Source organism: Notechis scutatus, chromosome 1, assembly GCF_049901735.1.
Source record: "Notechis scutatus isolate UNSWTSFEM ecotype Mainland chromosome 1, rNotScu1.2, whole genome shotgun sequence".
In the NCBI taxonomy this organism is placed as follows: Eukaryota; Metazoa; Chordata; class Lepidosauria; order Squamata; family Elapidae; genus Notechis; species Notechis scutatus.
The window spans coordinates 179,371,166-179,390,964 of record NC_142009.1 but is presented as its reverse complement, the minus strand read 5'-3'; the positions used below and the strand labels follow the sequence as shown (position 1 = coordinate 179,390,964).

At 36.7% G+C, this 19,799-nt stretch overlaps 1 protein-coding gene across 1 annotated transcript in view; it reads left to right on the top strand.

The window, feature by feature from the left end:
• GLS (glutaminase) overlaps positions 1 to 19,799 on the top strand; it is an 85,084-nt gene that overhangs the window by 59,231 nt on the left and 6,054 nt on the right. Inside the window, exon 15 of the mRNA XM_026667993.2 lies at positions 19,215 to 19,276. Within this exon, the coding sequence (XP_026523778.1) occupies positions 19,215 to 19,276 (62 nt within the window). The remainder of the gene's footprint in view (positions 1 to 19,214; positions 19,277 to 19,799) is intronic.

Below are 19,799 nucleotides of genomic sequence, written 5' to 3'. Positions count from 1 at the left end.
CTCAGACCCCTTGTGAGACCATATGCTGGTGCGGTTGGCCCTGGGTTCCTCCTAATGCACGACAATGCTAGACCTCATGTGGCTGGAGTGTGTCAGCAGTTCCTGCAAGACAAAGGCATTGATGCTGTGGACTGGCCCGCCCATTCCCCAGACCTGAATCCAATTGAGCACATCTGGGACATCATGTCTCGCTCCATCCAGCAACGCCACATTGCACCACAGACTGTTCAGGAGTTGGGGGATGCTTTAGTCCAGGTGTGGGAGGAGATCCCTCAGGAGACCATCTGCTACCTCATCAGGAGCATGCCCAGACATTGTAGGGAGGTCACACAGGCACGTGGAGGCCACACACACTACTGAGCCTCATTTTGACTTGTTTTAAGGACTACATCAAAGTTGGATCAGCCTGTAGTGTTTTTTTCCACTTTAATTTTGAGTGTAACTCCAAATCCAGACCTCCGTGGGTTGCTAAATTTGATTTCCATTGATAATTTTTGTGTGATTTTGTTGTCAGCACATTCAACTATGTAATGAACAAAGTATTTAATAAGAATATTTCATTCATTCAGATCTAGGATGTCTTATTTTTTGTGTTCCCTTTATTTTTTTTGAACAATGTACATAAATAACAAACTTCCTTTCTTTTTAAATATTTTTTGTTTTCTTGTGCTGCATTGGCCATGGGTTGGGCATACCTGGTTTAGCCCATTTTATCATACATTCTTTCATTTGTTCTTTTTCTGATCCAAAGTTTAATAGAAGTTTATGCATTTTATCAATAACATGTTCATTGTTTGTACACATTTCTGTTTTGAATTCAGTCTTATAATATTCAAAACCAAAAGTTATTTTATCTACTTTAAATCTTTCTAATTACTGTACATAAGAAAGCAATTGTGAGGTATATTCTTCTATCTCTAGCTGTTCTTTTGATTTTATTTTACATTTATCTTTGTCAAAATTCTAGTATAGACAGCAGTAAATATCTTCTGGCTTAATGAAATTGTATTCCTTTATGTGGTCTCAAAAATTGAATTAACTTTTTATATTCACCTTAGTAGTTGCACATTGATTAATGCGATCATTTGCCATCAGGCATTTATGTTTACCAAACAATTCATTTCTGTATTATTTAGAATTAGGTGGATTTTAAATACAGAGGCAAACACAGTACACAAATTCAGCTGCTGAAGAAATGAACCAACATTAATTGAAAGCAGAAAACCATTTAAGTAATTATAGGGAAATCCAGAGGTGATCTTCAAAAGGCAACTGGACTTTCTTGGTATTTTTCTTTGAAGCATTTCGCTTCTCATCCAAGTAGCTTCTTCAATTGGAGAAATGCATTGTGGATTGGAGTCAGAGTTATGAGATTTCTTAGAAAGTGCTTTCAGAGAACATTTTTCTTCCCAATAATTATCATCTACCTTGTTATATGTGTGATGATAATATATATGCTTAGTTATTGCATTTTCATGAAATAGTTTTGAACTGCAAGTAGGTAGATTTATGTTAGGAAATTCATTCTCCCCTCTCCCAAATATTCACACATGTATAAAACAAACACTCCTGGAGTCATGAGAGGATCTCTGATCTTAGTATGAGATGGCAGGTATAAAAATATTTGCAAGCTAAATTGAGGCAATTGACCTAACTTGCTCATCACAAAATCGACATAGTTGGGTTTCTATGTTAAGAATGAACTGGGTTTGATCAATCCCCTGCTGAATCCTAATTACACATACAGACTTGTAAATAATTTTTCTAGGTTCCAAGCTGGAGACTAATTATTTCAGGAAATAGCATTTGATTTATAACATAGCTGGCCATTATAATCTGGACTAAACTTGTTTTCCAAACAGAGTTACAGTGAATGTTTGCTGTGTCACCATGTATTCTTCATGTACTATCTTTGATCTTAGTTTCCTTACATAATTTCTTAAATTCCTGGTTTTGATTTAAGAGGTTTGGTAGATTTTTTTTGTCTTTTTATATGGAGATATTTTAAATCACAGCTATCCTTCCAGATTTCCATAAAATTTAAAACTACAACCATATGTAAACTAATAGCTTTGCCTTTGTCAGTATGTTTAATAGTCAACAACTGTCTTACTTCACCTCCCAGTAATGTGAAAGAAACTAATTATCCTATTTGGTACCACAAATAATTATGTATTTTCCCTTCAGCTAAAGCAGTGGTAGTCAACCTGGTCCCTACCGCCCACTAGTGGGCGTTCCAGCTTTCATGGTGGGAGGTAGGGGTTTTGTCCCCTACTTTATAAATCACCATTACTGTGGAACTGATGTGCAGTTAGAAAATTTTACTACTAACAGAGATACAGAAGTAGGCAGTAGGTATAAAAAGGTTGACTACCCCTGAGCTAAAGGGACACTTGTTCTTGTGCTGCAGACCTATATAAAAACATAATATATATTGCTCATTTACGTACGTTATTTTCAGGATATTTTGTCATATTTACATGGAGCAATTCTTCAGAGCATTTTTTTAAGCATATAAAAATTGAAACTGATCAGCACTTGAGTGCTCTGGAGCGATCCTGCTGACCTGTTCAAGAGATAAGCTTTTCCTGAAGATGTTCACAGAGGAAATAAAAATGTCTGCAGAAGAAAAAGCTTTGAACAAGTATGCATGCATTAAGACTTTTTGTAACATACTAACAGTCATTTCAATGACATTATTTGAACTATGGCATAAGTCATAGTTAATTGTGCAAATTCACACGTAAACACTCACTGAACATTAAATTTATTAAAACACTGGCAACTGGGATATCTATAATATACAGTAAAATGAAAAAAAGTAAAATCAGATGTATTAAAACTAATGGAAACAAATTAAGAATGTGTTTTTTAAAAGTCTGTTCTTGCCCTTTTAAAAGACAAAACCTTCAAACAGACAGTATGATAAAAAAATCAAGATGGTGGCCACTATAGTGCAATTGAAGTTCCACCCATTTTTTAAACACACACTGTAGCTGTCCTCTTGACATTTTTAGCACACTGGACACCCATACCCTCAACTTGATAAAGCATATGTTACAGAAAATTCATAGTTAAAAAAGGAGTCTCACCCCTAACGTGGGAGATGAACTAATACAGGGAAACCTCCTCAGATAATCTCAAACAGCAGGCAGTGTGATCTGAGGGTGGGAGAGGAGGGAACAGCGGACCTTAACTGATAGACAATATTCATAAAACAAATACATATAATCTTTGCATTTATTAATTTACTCTATGTGAAATGCAAAAAAGATGTCGGTGGCTATAAGAGAGAAAGCATCTTATATTTCTTTGCCTCACATCTAATAATATCACACTAGTGAAATTAATGGGGGGATGATAAATATAAAATATTTCCATATTTTATTGTTATTTATTTCCAGACTTAGAGGCCACTTAAGGTGTTGAAAACTCTGGGTGGGTTGCAAATAAAAAGGACATTCAGAGATACAATAAAAAAGAATCTGGCTGACCAGAAAAATAGTCCAATGGTCTGTTAAACAAATATAATAATTTTATCATAGATTTAATCTGTTATTTGTTATTTCATCCTATAATTTTTAATTGAATACTCACTATTTGTTCTGGTCTCTGGTCTATGACTGCAATAAACTGAATTGAATTGAAATATAATAAACAATGAAAAAGACCCCACACCCTCATAACCTATTCTAACACGAGGCCTAGGAGAACAACTGGGTTTTTAACCATTTCCTAAACATCACAAGGATGGGGATTATCAAACGTAAGTTTACTATGTATTTCTGGGCACATCTGTAGAAACTAATGGTTATAAAAAAAAGCCATGAAGAGATGCTTAGAAATGTATATTGACTTGAAAAACATATACCTTGATATAAATATAGACAAAAAATGACATGCTTTGTCATTTTTGCTCATCAGGAGGTAATCATTTCAGGTTATCTCTTCGTGACCATCTGTCAAATGTGAAACAGATATGTTTAAGTGAATGATGGGATTAAGGAAAAGAAGTTACAAGAGCTATTTCAGGAATCTGAAAAGGAAAGCTCATTCTTATTCTCACGCACTTGTTCTGATGGTCCTTCGTATTAGATTAGTTACTTCACTGTGTTAGGGCTATGCTATGATAATCTGCTTAAATCTTTTGAAATGATTTTAGCATCTTTGAACCTGTAATAAACTTGTATTTAGTAAAAAAAGAGAAAGGCCTTCACTTAACAACCACATTTGCGACAGGCAACTCCATTGCTAAGCGATGTGGTCATTGAGCAAGACATCACATGAGTGTGACTTGCCATTTTACTGCCAGCTTTTCCATTGACTGCTTGTTGGAAGCTGGCTGTGAAGAATGCAAATGGTAGTCTTGTGCTCACAGGACACTATGAAAATTGTAAATGTCCACTGGTTGCAAGCACCCAAATCTCAATAATGTGACTGGAGGTACTACAATGGCAATAAGTATGAGGACCAGTTGTAAAATTAGTTTTTCAGTGCCATTATAAATTTTAACAAGGCAGTTGTTAAGTGAGGATTACCTGTATTTATCTTAACTAAAGATTTTCTTTTTAAAAATTGCATCCAAGATTCTGTCCTAGAGAAATAGTACATTTGTCACATCCTTTGTAAGCTAACAGCTTGACTAAAAAACATACCTACTTTTGGATAAAGAACAATAATTCCCAAGGAGGGAGGAGGTGATATGGGAAGAAGCATTGAAGTAGCCTGGGTCCAAGCTTTATAGGTTTTAAAGATAATCTGCCATTTATTTCATCACAAATGGCTTGATAGGCAACACAGCACTTTGAAGATTTTAAGAGTTCTTCAAGAGACCATTCTATAGCAACCGGGTTTTAAGAAAAGGAATACATCATACCTTTCTGGAACTGTGGCTTCCCAGGGAGCATCTCTGAATCTAATTCCAATTTCATCCCCTCCATTATTGACTTCAGATAAGTAGGTATTCAGGAAGGCACATGACAGATTGGGTTTTCATCTGCATATTGATAACACCCTGACTAATCTCATGATTTTCTTGTAGAAACTTAAGTATCATTTGAGACACAATGAAGTTCTGAGGGACAACATCTTAGTGCCTGTTTAAAACGAACTCCACCCTGAAAGATAGAAATGGAACCACTCAAAAGGCAATACCTCCTCTTATTTTGAAATTCAGGTAGACTGGAAGGATAGCATAGTCAATGACATCGAAAGCTGTTGAGAAAATCAGAGTTACCAACTCCTCTGTAGATACTCAGTCAGAAAATCCATCAGGTCAGCCAAGGATACTTCAGTCCTAAAACCCATAAAGTCAGCTTGAAACGGATCAAGATAATCTGCCTTTTCCATCCCTGCTCACAGTTTACAAGACTAACCCTCTTGTCACTTTACCTAGCCGTGGATGTTTAGATGTTTAGACATTAGTTTATCACTTCCTGGCTCTGAAATATCCAATGTAACTGCTATGGAAGAGAACTAACAATTGCCTCAAGTATACCTTATCTTGCTTTCTCTTAGAGAGGTGTTTATGATATTACCCAATACATCTGTAATAATTCCCTAGTAAGAAGCTACAAGTCAGATTAGAGCCCTACAGGAAAAGTATAATAAAAAATACTGCTCTGTCCTTACCTCACCAAATTTGAATCTAGTGCAACTGTACAAGAGTTGTGGGGTAGCCCTTGAATTAAATTCATTTGGTGGCATCCAAACAGACTCACCAGTTAGTTAGATCACAGTCTGCACCAACTCACAGACCATAAGTAAAACACAGAGAAAAAAGCTTTGTGCTGCACATTGTAATGTGAGATCCCCCAAAATGGTCAATTTTGGGAATACAAGGAATCAATTAATGTCATTGTTATTGGTGGCACTATTAAACTACTTATTAAATTATTTTCATATAAATGTTTGGGGGTTGATGAACAATCTTAAACTTCATGAAGGGATTGATAAACTGAAAAAAAGGGGAAATCCCTACTCTAATAGAATATTCTTCAAAAACCTTTTATTCCACCTCAACTAAATGCATGGTAATTCTTTCTCCACCTGCAATCTTTTTGTAAGTCTTGCTGTTCCAGCTCCTGAAGCTCACAGGGCCATCTTTAACACAGGTCAGAGAGGATGCTTAGAAACAATAGTGTAGCAAATCCTTTAAAAAATCCTCCACATGGCTGTAGCTGTCCTGCCTGATAATTCACTGGCAAATATTTAAATGCTTTTGTCTAAACCTCCACAACAGTGAGAGTTGTATTTCTAATACATTGAGAAGACAGATGACATAAATACTCCTTTAACATGCTGTTTAAATAATGGGACATTTGAAATCTTCAGTTGTTGTTGGAGATACAATATGTTTACAGTAGCTTTTATTTTTGGGGGAGCAAGGGCAAGCAATGGTTTGGCTGATATTATCATTTGTAATTGCTACTTCTGTGGCTGACCAAACATGTAAGATTCTATGTGCTAAAAAGAATTAATACTGGCAACACGGATAGTTAAAGCAATGCAAGATTAGAAGGTGTGGAGATATCTGGCCCGTAGAATCACCAAGTGTCAAGACACAATTGAATGGATAACATCATCATGGATAGTTAAGACAACAATAAAGATTGCGATATTGGGAGATAAAACCACAAGAATATACAAGAACCCATTCAAATTGAATAGTGGACTCCCTTGTGTTCAGGGAATGTTTTCTCAGAAGACAAACACAGCAACCATGGCAACTTGCATATAATATGCACAATATATGACCACTTTTGTTGGGACCAGATATTTTAGACTCTAAAACATAATTTCTTACTAAGAAAGTCCAAAAGTGAAACTATGTTAATGCAACGTGTTGAAGAATATGTGAAGTTAAAGGCATTCATTGCAATCCAATAATGATATATTATTTAATAGTTGCAATTAGCCATTTGCAAGGCAACATAATCCAAAGTCTAACCATAGAGATCTTAGACTTCAATAGTCAAAGCTCCAGATGAGGTCTGTCCAAATAACAGACCATGGCCTGCCAAGAAGCTTTGTGTGGCATACTAGTGCTCTTTAAAAAAATAAATCCACTGCTGTCAATCATCAGCAGTATCAAGAAGGATTTACTACCTTGAAAAACTGTCAATTCCTCCAGGCCTCATCACAACACTGCCAGCTCCTTTGCTGCTATAGCACCACTACCTTTTAAACATCTGATCAGTACTCCATTCTTTGTGACCCACAGTTATTTTTAATTTGTCATGATGTCCTTTTTTTTCTTTACATGTGCAGGCTTGTTTTAGATGGACAAGGAAATCTGGACAAGGTAGAGAGCAAGTGAAGTGAAAAATGAGAGCTTTTTTGTAGAAGACAAATTCATTAGGAAAGCTTAAGAAAATGACATTCAGGGTAGAACTTAGGTTTTGCAGCAATCTGCTTCAGCTTCTTTTGATTAAGAGTGTGTGCATTCCTTCTGAACTTGGTAAATCAGTAAGATGTCAGCCAATAAAATAAAAGGGGGAGGGAGATTCACAGCTGATTGAGAGATCCCTTGTTGGATATTAAAATCAAGAATATTTTTCCATAGTTCCCATGTGGACATGACTCTAGTTATTTCTGGGTGCAGACATTCTGCATCAATAGTGGCAATTGTTATTGATATCCTTGAAATTCAACCTGACTTTTTCCCCTTGATGATTATGGGTATATATAATGAGGATCACATTAACAATAACAGGGCAGCACTGTATCGCTATTAATGGCCCAGATTTTACTTGGAAACTCCAAAGAGCCTCTTAAGAAGCCAGCCTTTTGGGATAAGCCATTCTGAAGAAGAGGAACCGCCACCAGAAATATTCACCTGTCACCACCTTGCCTTCTTCCATTGTATATATGGATAAGATAGGAACTTCTTTGGTCACTTGGATCAAAGTTTTAAGAGTGACCTATGCAGAAGTCGCAAGTATTATAGGCTATTAATTCCTATGATATGGTTCTCGAAGTATGTAATATTAACAGCTTTCATCCTAACCGATGAGGCAGACAAAGGATGGAGCTTCTTTACATGATTAAATAGGCTCTTGTCCCTCTAAAATATACAATCTTCATCCTTTCATCATCAGTAGTTCATCAGTTCTCAAGAGAAGTTTGGAATGCACAAGAAAAAGGTTACTATCTTCTGGCCTTAATAACTAGCAGGATGTTCAAGAGATTTAGAAATCAAAAGTATTGCAATCTCATCTTCCTGTCAGATATTCTTGGCTTCCAAAAGTTCTGCTCTACTTTCATTAATCTTATTGGACTGAAGGCCAGAAATAGCTCTATAATCTACTGTGACTGATTTTATTGCATCTCTTCAACTGGTTTTGTTTTCAAATCTTTATTAAAACCACGGTGAGCTAAATAACTTTTTATCCTTTTCTGACTGTGAATGCACAGATAAATACTAGACAAACTTACAAGTAATTTCCAACTAATTATTAAAAAAAACCTAGACAATTTCCAATAAATTATGAATGTCTGCTTCCAAAATATTTCCTCCTGAATAGTGCAGCCAGCAATGAGAAATAAAAGTGTGTCCTCCCCCCAGCATTTTAAAGTGATATCTAGCACATTTGTAGGGAAACTGAGGGAAGAATCAGACTCACAGCCCTTATTGAGAGCCTCTGAATAGATGTGCCCAGGCCAGCAGAATGTCAGAATCCCACCAGACCACTTGAAAGGACTCGGGAGCTGTTCCTGGTTTAGCATTCATTCAGCTTCCCCAACTAAACAGCCAGGAATGAAGAGATAGTGTGTACAAATCCCTGCTTTAGACAGCCCATTGAAACAATGGAGGAAAAAAAATAGACCCCAGAAGCCTTTTGGATGAAGTCATTGGTTTTCAATGAACAGGCAGCAAAGGTTTTCCTGTTTTGTTCTTCCAATCCTTGTAGCATTGCAAACAAATCCACGCATGAAGAAGCTGAATGTTAGGCTAGCAGGTTTTTTTTAGCTATTCTGACTCCAAGCATGGATGACATTTAATCCAGGCTATTAAATGCACTGGGAGATAAATTATTTCCCTCTTTTTTTTAGAGAAACCCCAAATAGGTATGGTATTGCTCATTAACAGATAACAGATAATCAGAGTTGGAAGGGACCTTGTAGGTTCAACCCCCCCTCCCCGCCCAAGTGGAGACCCTACACCATTTCTGACAAATGGCAGTCCAGTTAATATCCTAGAATACTTGGGGATTGCCTTTATTCCCTATGGGATGGAGAGACTGAATTACAAATGTGGAATATTCATAGCCAACCCTTTGGTCCAACTCCACAGGAAACACATTCATCTCAAAAAGGATAGGATCTATTTGTATAGCTGAGTTAATCCCACTTTGAGCTGGATTATGGAAGGCATCTCCTGTTAATAATAGGTGCAAAGTCCTTGAGAGGGCATCAGCTGTTGAAGCATTTTCTACTTTTGGTTACTTGCTGCCAACGGAGTTCATTTAGTGATCATTAGATCACTTGAAAGCTTATGAATTGGGCTGTGGGCTTCATATGCCACTGAAATCAAGGTTGGTTTTGTGAAAGTGACCTCTTTTAAAAAGGCCACTGTTTTAGTTAGAGCCAGTCCCTATTTTCCCAGTTCTACCTGGAAGGTGTGCAGCATACAACAGACAGGGGTAAGAAAACCCTGTTCTCTTGTCCTGCTTGGCTTTAGTTTCCAAAAGAGATTTTTTTATACTTTAAAAAAAAAGGAAATGGAGTCTGCAAAACAAAACAGTCACTTCACACTGTGTTGCTTCTGGAACCCACAGACATGGCTCATAATTTCTTATTAATAAGTATTAAGTATTTGGCATGGATTAGGATTCCTTTGTGTCAAGAAAATTCTGGTGAATGCTACGCCAGTCTGTGAGATAAGTATAAATCCCTCTAATCAGACATTTATTTGTTCTGCTTCCCTTCATTTGACAGAGTGATGAAATGGAAAATCTAGTTTCTGTGTTTAATCTGAAATCTAAAGGACTGGAACATTTTCTAAGAGCCAAAAGAGGAGTTGGCAAGAAAGCAAAGCAAAGGTTAAATGTCTGTGATGGCAGACATTAAATTGTTAGAAAAGTAATTCAGCTTTAAGCAAGACAAATTCATTCTAGGGATTTCTTTTTTTTTTTTAAACAAATTTTATTAATTTTTAAAAACAATACACAGACAAACAAAACATAGAATATAAAAACATAAGACATCTTTTCTGAAAAACAAATGAAACATCTTATTTAAAGACAGCATAGTTCCAAATTATCACATTTCCATAGAAGCACAGTTTGATATGCATATTTATCTTATATATTCAACTTCATATCTTTACCCAACTTCTCTCTATTTCTCCCTTTCCTTCTATTCAATTATATTTCTCTTGCCTTGATTTCAATATATTCATTGTATCCATCTGTCTTATTTACAATTTCATTATTCTCTTCCAACATTCTTCTAGAGTTTTATTAATTCAAACATAAACAAACAAAACACAAAACAAAGATACATAAAACTTCTTTTTGTAAAGCGGCTTAACCCCGGGTTATATCTTTTTGTACAGACATAAATCAAATTCATGCTCACCTAATATACTATTCATATCTTATTTAACATTCTATATTTTCTATATATTTTCTCTCTTCTATTCAGTCTCTTAATTCTATTTTATTTATTTCATCTCAGTTTAGATAATTATACTTGCATCTTTTGTCCCTTCTCCTTCAATTATCTATTTATCTTTTCTTTCTAATACAATATTTCTCCTGTAATCACTGGTTGAAGTATGACAACTTTTTATCTTTCCCCTAAATTTAACACTTAAAATAATACATACTTTCCATACTGATTCTGCTAAGTACATTCTAAGCACTACATTTTAGAATAGTAAAACAAAAGAAGAAAAATAAGCTTATAATATAGTAAAAACAATGTTCCATAGGAAATTAAACTCTATTGTTAAATCTTAAACATTTTTATACATTCCCTCTAATGTATTGTTAACTCATATAATATTCCAGTTTTCTAACTCGATTTCAAATACTAATATCTACAATACAGTCTTATGCACTTTTGCAGAATCTTTTTTTTTTAATTATATTTTACCCTTTGTCTCTGAAAAAAACCTGTTTTTTGACATCTTGTTTTAAACCTTTATGACTTCTCTTTGCTTTTTCCCTTCCTTTCTTGTCAATTCTATCCTTTTTACCCCCCCCCATCTCTCAATCTCCACTCTCTTAGTCTCCCCTCTGTGTTGTATTTCTCTTTTCTGTTGCTTTCTGACATTGTATCAATTTTTCACCTTATTTTTCCCTTTCTTGGTTGCTTTTTTAAGTTCTGAATTCTCCATTTTCTTTCTTTCCCCCCTTTCTCTTTTCTTCCTCAACTAAGATTTTTTTTAGAAATGGCGATTTCTACCTACCAGGAAATACAACAACAAGAAAGCTGGGATGAAGTAGAAGAAGCCATCTTTAATGGACAGATAATCTTAGAGGACTTCCGGTTTGCAAGGCTTCAGTGGCGGCAGGAATCCGCGATCGCGCGCGGTTCCCGCTGCGCTCGCCGCCGAAGTGCCTCCGATCCAGCTGGATTTGAGGATATGGTTACCCCGTAGAGGTAACTGAAGATAGGGGAGATCCGGGCAGGGGTCTGGGGTATCGCAACCCCCCTCCTCAGCCGGCTAAACTCCTTTTTCCCAAGGCGGTGGAGCGGCGGTCAGCAATGGCCGCCACAAAGAAGTCTGCAGCCGGACAAGATTGTGCAGGAGGAAGTCGGAGAAAGTGAAAGTTTTTGGCTGAACCGGGACAATAAGGAACCTCTAAATACCCTGGAAATTTAATTTCTTGAATGATACATTGTTTCCCAAGAAGACTGTAAAAGCGGCGGAAGAAAGTTGAAAGGGAAAGTTATTTTTTCTCACTCTCCTTCCCTACGGAAATAACAGATGGAAATCTGAAAAACCTGCTTGGGCACAGAAGGTAACTAAACTTGAAAATTAAAGCCAAGGGGATAAAAGATTTTTGAACATTGGAATTAAAAATTAAAATCTTTTTGCTATAAGTGGGAAGGAAGAGGTAAAGAACTTATTTTAAGATTGTACTGGAGGAGACTGCTTGGAGTTTATAAGACCAGAAATAAATGGCAATAAGACTTCTAAAAACTTATTTTGGAACTGTGTAATTGAATTCTACCCCAGGAAGAGAAAATATAAAAAAAAGAAAGTGCTAAATGAAATAGTTTGTCTTGATTTGGACTGCTTTGTGACTTTGGGACTTTTGGAAACTATTTCTTGAAAGACTAAAAATATTTGGGTTGTTTTAAAAAAAAATCCTTCTCCTGACAATGGCATTATGTGTTGAAGAATTGCAAATGGAATTTCAAAAGTTAAAAGAAGAGGAACAAGAAGGCAAGGGCTCTTCTGGATCTATTTTTCATTTTTTAGAAATGGCGATTTCTACCTACCAGGAAATACAACAACAAGAAAGCTGGGATGAAGAAGAAGAAGCCATCTTTAATGGACAGATAATTTTAGGGATTTATTTTTATCTGCGTAGAGTTTCATGTTGGGGCAAAGAAAGCGATAATTCGGTTTTGAACCAACAGGGAAGTTTGTGTTTTAAGGACAGTATGAAGACTAGCTGACCACATTAGAAATTACAGTCATACCTTCATACTCAACTGCTTTAAAACTCATCAGATTTTCTACTGGACTCATTTTGATGTGAAAATTTTGTCCCAGTACGTGTCATTTGTTTGGTACTTGACAGGCAAGGTAGAACTTCAGAAAGTCACACAACCCACAACTCCGCATCCAACCCCACCCCATCCAATCCAACATCACTCAAAACTAGGCATGCACGCCCCAACTACTTCTATTCCAACCACAACTGGCCTTAAATGCAAGCTACTCAATGCAAGAAGCCTTGTAAATAAAATACCTGAATTTCTCCTCTTACTAAATACGGCTAAATTCGACATTATATTTGTCTGTGAAACATGGCTCAATGCATCTCTCCCTGATTCCATTACCACAGTAATAGACTATCATGTTTACCGATCAGATTGTGAAATCCGTAGAGGAGGTGGTGTTGCTATCTTCTATAAAAAGTCCCTACATATAAAAAACATCCAAGTGACCCAGGAGCTTGCTATTCCTGAGACCATCATCTGTGAACTGTCCTTAAATATCACATTTTGGTTCTTACTATGTTACAGAGCCCCTGATTATGACATCGAATATGCAAACAAGCTAAATACACTACTAACATGGGCAGCATCCTGCCCACACGCTTTTATCTTTCTTGGTGACTTCAATCTACCTCATATTAACTGGACCCTTAACAAATGTACAACTGAACCCACACATGCAACCTTCTACAATGCAGTAACAAATCTGGGACTAGAACAACTAGTAACCAACAACACTAGACTTAACAACTGCCTCGATCTCATCTTCTGCAATAGTTTGAATTCAATTTATGGAATACAAATTAAGAACCCTTTTCCAACAGTGACCACAACATGATTGACTTTTGTCTCAACATACGTCCACCCAAAAATCATCACAATGTCGGAATCCCCAATTATAACTTCAAAAAAGGCAACTATGATCTTATAAACAACGATCTCTCATCCCTTGATTGGCAATTTCTATTCTCTGGATGCAATACTGTAGAAGACCATTACAACATATTTTTACTTGAAGTCAAAAGAGTCATCAAAATATATGTACCATTAACAACTCCCAAAACCAGAAAAAACAAATTACCCAAAACAATAAGGAAGCTTCAATCCAAAAAGAAATCCCTTTGGCGGAAAAACAAATCTGGTCACGTTGCCAACTTCAAAAGCCGATACAAAAATTTATGCCACCAGATAAAAACTGAATGCACCAATTATCACATTAAACAAGAAGAAAACCTTCTACGCACCAATTCCACCTGCACTTTCTACAATTTTATAAACAACAAACTAAAAGACTCAAGGTCCATCCCACCCCTGAAAGGACCTAATGGTAAAGACTGCAACGATGACACTATTAAAGCCAATTTCTTTAACACATTCTTTGGCTCAGTATTTGTAAACAGCAATGGATCATGCCCAGTATTTCCTAGTTGAACCACAGACACCTACAATGATCTAATACATATCGATTTTACAGAAGACATTGTTGAAAAAGCACTGCGCAATCTAAAACCATCTTTATCTATTGGACTGGACGGAATATGTGCCTACTTCTTTAAAAAGCTACCCACTGCCATAGCCAAAGCTCTAAGCATAATCTTTGAAAAATCTTTCAGGACCAGCTCCTTGCCAAAACTATGGTCACAAGTCACGGTCATCCCCATCTTCAAAAAGGGAGACCCCAGCCTAGTTGAAAATTACAGACCAATCTCTTTATGCTGCGTCACCTGTAAAATCATGGAATCAATTATTAACCAAACCATCATCCTCCACTTAGAAACAAACAACCTACTCTCTAATAAACAATTTGGTTTTAGGAAAAAACTATCATGTAATCTGCAACTCTTACACTGCAAAAACATATGGACTACACAACTTGATCAGGGCAAAGCAATAGACGCAATCTACATAGACTTCTGTAAAGCCTTTGATTTAGTGGTACACGACAAACTACTCCTAAAACTAAAATCTTACGGTATCTCTGGACACCTACATAACTGGATAGAAGCATTCCTGTCAAACAGACAACAAATGGTCAGAATTGGGAGCGTCCTATCAAATTCTGTACCTGTCAAACCAAAAAAAAAAAAAAACAAAAAAAAACAAACAACCCCCCCCCCCCCCCCAAAAAAAAAACAAAAAAAAAAAAAAAAAAAAAAAAAAAAAAAACCCAAAAAAAAAAAAAAATCCCCCCCCCCCAAACAAAAAAAAAAAAAAAAAAAAAAAAAAAAAAAAAAAAACACAACAAAAACAACCCCCCAAACCAAACCAAACCCCCCCATCCCCCCCCAAAACCCCCCCCCCCTCCACAACCAAACACAACCCCCCACAAAAAAAAAAACAAACCTACAAAAAAAACCCTCTCCTTTTCCCCCCCACAACACCCCAAAACCAAAAAAAAAAAAACACAAACCCAAAACCCACCCCCTCACATCACCCCCCCCCCCCCACCCCCCCACTCAACCCTTACTCCCCCCCAAACAAAACCCCCCCACACCACAGAAGAGTACTCCCCAAGGCAATCCCTTATCCACCAGACCTCTACCAGCCCACCTTCCCCACCCCGCAGAATACTTCAGCTTCAACCATAACAACACTAGAGCAAACAATAGATACAAACTCAAGGTTAATCGCACCAAAGTTGATTGCAAGAAATACGACTTCAGCAACAGAGTGGTCAATGTCTGGAATACTCTTCCTGACTCTGGTTTTTTGTCCAAACCCCAAAAACTTTAACCTTAGACTGTCTACTATTGACCTCACTCCTTTCCTAAGAGGTCTGTAGGGTGTGTGTGCATAAGCACACCAACGTGCCCACCGTCCCTGTCCTATTGTTTCTTTTATATTTTTTTAATTTTTCTTATATGTATCCATGTATTCATAACTATGTTTTTTACTTATACCTATTATCTTGTAAGCAATTGACAAGTAAAAAAAAACTTGTCAATGTGGGCTGCCTCATGACTTGCTACCCTTTTCGGCTGAAACAAAAGGTCATGTATTAAGTTGTGTGGTTTGTTTGGTACTTGCCATGCCGCCAGGAACCAATTAACAATGACTACCAAGGTACCACTGTATTCATTTGAGAATTTTTGAGCAGCTTCTTGGAAGAAAGTAACAGGAAGAACTAGTGCTTTCTTGGATCAATGTAGTCTGCCTTATTTATTTAATTCAGTTTTATTTAAAATATTTTTGTAGCCGCCTATAGTATAAACTCCATCACTTTATAACATCCATTAATTTTTTTAAAAAAATTGTGCAGTAACTATATTATAACGATATTAAGAAGAGATACATTGAAAAAGCAAGAAAATAAACTTGCTGATTGATAATTGGCTTTGTATATCATGCTTCAATAACTGTTTCAATTTCTTATTTAATGTGTTACTTTCCATAACTTTTTGAACTCCTTTTTCTGTTATTCCCTTGCAAAAAGTTTATATAGACCAGTTGCTGCAACATCTGTAGTTATGAAAACCTTTGAAAGGCTAGTGCTGTCCCATCTGAAAACCATCACAGATCAGCTGTTAGATCCCATGCAGTTTGCATATCGAGCAAATAGATCAACATGATGCTCTTAATATGGCTCTGCACTACATCCTACAACACCTTGAATCTCCAAATACCTATGCAAGGGTCCTCTTTGTAGACTTCAGTTCAGCATTCAATACCATCATTCCAGACATTCTTTTAACTAAACTAAACCAGCTAGCTGTACCTGAACCTTGTAAGTGGATCATAAACAGGAAGCAGCAGGTGAAGTTAGGCAGAATCACATCTGATACCTGTACAATTAGCACAGCCCCCTCCCCCCCCCAAGGCTGTGTGCTTTCTTTACTTCTCATCCCTAGATACAACAACTAGATACAAGGACAGTTTTTTCCTGAACGCCATCACTCTGCTAAACAAATAATTCCTTCAACACTATCCAACTATTTGCAAAGTCTGCACTACTATTACTATTAATCTTCTCATCACTTCTTATCACCCATCCCCTCCCACTTGTGACTGTATGACTGTAACTTTGTCGCTTGTATCCTTATGATTTATATTGACTGTTTCCTAGTAAGATTTGATTGCTTATTGCACCCTGTGATTTATTAAGTGTTGTACCTTATGATTCTTGATGAATGTATCTTTTCTTTTATGTACACTGAGAGCATTTGCACCAAGACAAATTCCTTGTGTGTCCAATCACACTTGGCCAATAAAGTATTCTATTCTATTCTATTCTATTCTATTCTATTCTATTCTATTCTATTCTATTCTATTCAAATTTAAGTACCCTGTTTTGTTTTAAATAGCCAATCAATTCTGCGTGTGTACCTATTTTAATTTTGAGAGATAAATGCATTTCTGAGTACCATTTCAGTTGAACTTATTAATATTAATTCTTGGTCAAATTTAATCCAGATTTTTCAAATAATAATATTCAAAACCTGCCTCCTTTTATAGCACTTTTAGTATTGTGGGTTGGTTTGAATTTCTTCATTATGGATTTGTTCATTATTTTATAAATGTCCTAGATGAGATGATTCCTGTAAGATTCATGTTAAATAGAAACTCCATTTTTTATAGCTTCTGTTCTTTGAGCAATGTAAGTGAAGAAGCTATTATGTTGCTATTCCAGAAGGTTAGAAAAGGTTGAAATACTGGGCCAAGATTATTTTAATTAACTCGCTTTCTGGGAAACACTAAACCTTTGTGAATGTATTGTTATCTCATATGCCTCTACTAATTTCTCATTGACTTTGGGTATCTAAGGAAAATGGTCAAGGACTGTTTTATCATCTATGCAAATAAATAAGCCACATTTTGAATCATATTTACAAATACATCTGACTTCGGTAGGGACTGTAATTTCCCACATCCTTGGATCTCATTCGTGGTTGCAAATTCTTCAGTCTATGAGGTATAAGACAAAGAACTGAGCTGTTTAGGAGCTACAAATTGTTTATGATAGGAACTGAATGCAGGCCATAACAACTGGCAATTTGACAGCAATATGTGTAGCATTTTGTTGAAATGCCAGGAAAAAACCCGGCTCCAAAACCAACTCATCAAAAGGAAACCTGGGACAGAATTCCTTCCAGCCTTTCTTGTCTTCACCTTGGGGCAGATACAAATAGATGCAAGTAAATAGATGTCCCAAAGGTGCTTTTCCCACTTCTCATCCAAGAAGCTTATTCAGCTGAAGAAGCTTCTTGGATGAGAAGTGAAATGTCTTCAAAGAGAAAACAGAAAGTCCAGTTGCCCCTTGACAAAGCACCTTTGGGAGAACCATAACCTGGATGACTGAGAATCTCCGTAGACATTTAAGCAAATAGATAGTGTTTATTTGCTTGATCATGATTTTCATGGAAACTACTGGAGTTTCTTGGACAACCACAGTAGACTATTAAATATATAATAATGGAGGTGAGATCAATCGCAGAACAATTGGTCTTTTTCGTTCTGAAACTCCTCAGTCTAGGTGGCTTCATGTCTCCTTGTATATGGAGAAGGGGACTGACTGTCCCTTTGTCTGTGCAAAGAGAAGCAGAGAGTGATCTGGCATTAAGGACAAGGCTTCACAAAAGGGAAGGAGAGAAAGCAGGAGACCACGAGTTTTAGTCCCACCTTAGACATGAGAGCCGACTGGTGACTTTGGACCACTCACTCTCTGTCAACCCAATCTACCTCACAGGGTTGTTGTTGTGAGGAACATCGAGGGAGGACGATTAGGTATGTTCATTTTCCTTGAGTTATTTTTTAAAATAATAAAAGGTGAGATAAAAAAAAAAAAAAACAAATAAACCAGATGTTTCTGACCTAGCAAAGAAGTTGTACAAGACCATTTGTCCAACCTTGATACTGCATGGGGCTTTTAAATCTCTCACCAGGAGCAAAGGTCTCTACTGATTTTCACAAGCTTATGTAAGCTCTCAGACTAGTTAATGTACTCTCACAAGATCATTTAAAGATATGTGGTGATTCAGCATGCGATGTTCTTTTTTTAATGCCCAGGCCATTGCTGGATGTTATCTAGGAACAGGAGTAACTGCTGAGGGTGGGGAGCTTTACTTGCATAAAATATTTTATTTTGTGAAAGGAAAAATATTGTCTTAACAGAGACCCTAAAATTGTTTTGAAGCACAAAATGGCCAAAGTTAAGTAGATCATTTTTCATCAAAACAAACAAACAAACAAACAAAACTCTAGATCTAAAGTTTATATCCTGTCTGGAAACAATAGTAGAATATCTATAACCTTAAATTGGCCTTAAGGCCCAATCAGGTAGACAGAACGGTTTTAGGCATTTATCACAATAATTATACAGTACCTCCTTTCAAATCCCCCCTGCTAAAAAAAAAGCCTACCCCAAACCCCTACCCCGACACTGGAAGTCTCTGTAACAAATAAAATGGCAGCAAAATGACACACCTTTTAATGTTAAGTATGTAAGTCACAAACTTTTAAGGATGACATTATCACCCACACGTTTTGGCCCTCTGCCAATAACTTTGTAAATATTTTTTTTCTTTCCTTTCTTTCAGGTGAAGTCTGTAATAAATCTTTTGTTTGCTGCATATACAGGAGACGTGTCTGCCCTTAGAAGGTAAAGTCAATCTTAGAAGGAAATGTTTGCTTGAGATGGTTACACTTGAATGAAAAGTGTGTCTGCTGTGATTCTGTGTGTATGTATCAGGCTTTCTCAATTCATATATGCGTGTGCACTTGTCAAAAAAACAACAACATGGGATCAAAGGGACCTTTTTTCCAGAATTAAAGCAACCCCTTTTCCTCCCCCCCCCCCCACACCTTTCTTCCCATGGAGAAGTTTAATCCACGCAATCTGTTCCCCCAAACCTTTCCTCCACTGTGAAGACAGAAAGATTCCCCAAGTCAAGCTTGACTATTGCTAACAGCACACGTACGCACACATGCACACACACACACGATTTTCTTGGCAGCAGTACAGAAGTTGTTTGCATTTTGGGGGCATTTTAATTTCCTTCCCAATCTACTCCCTTGCTCAAATTGCCTGGAGCAATTTCTATTCAAGCACTGTCTGGAATTGATCTGCCTTGCTTTGGAGGAATCCTGTCAGCCTTAGTCTAGACAGAAAACACAACCAGATG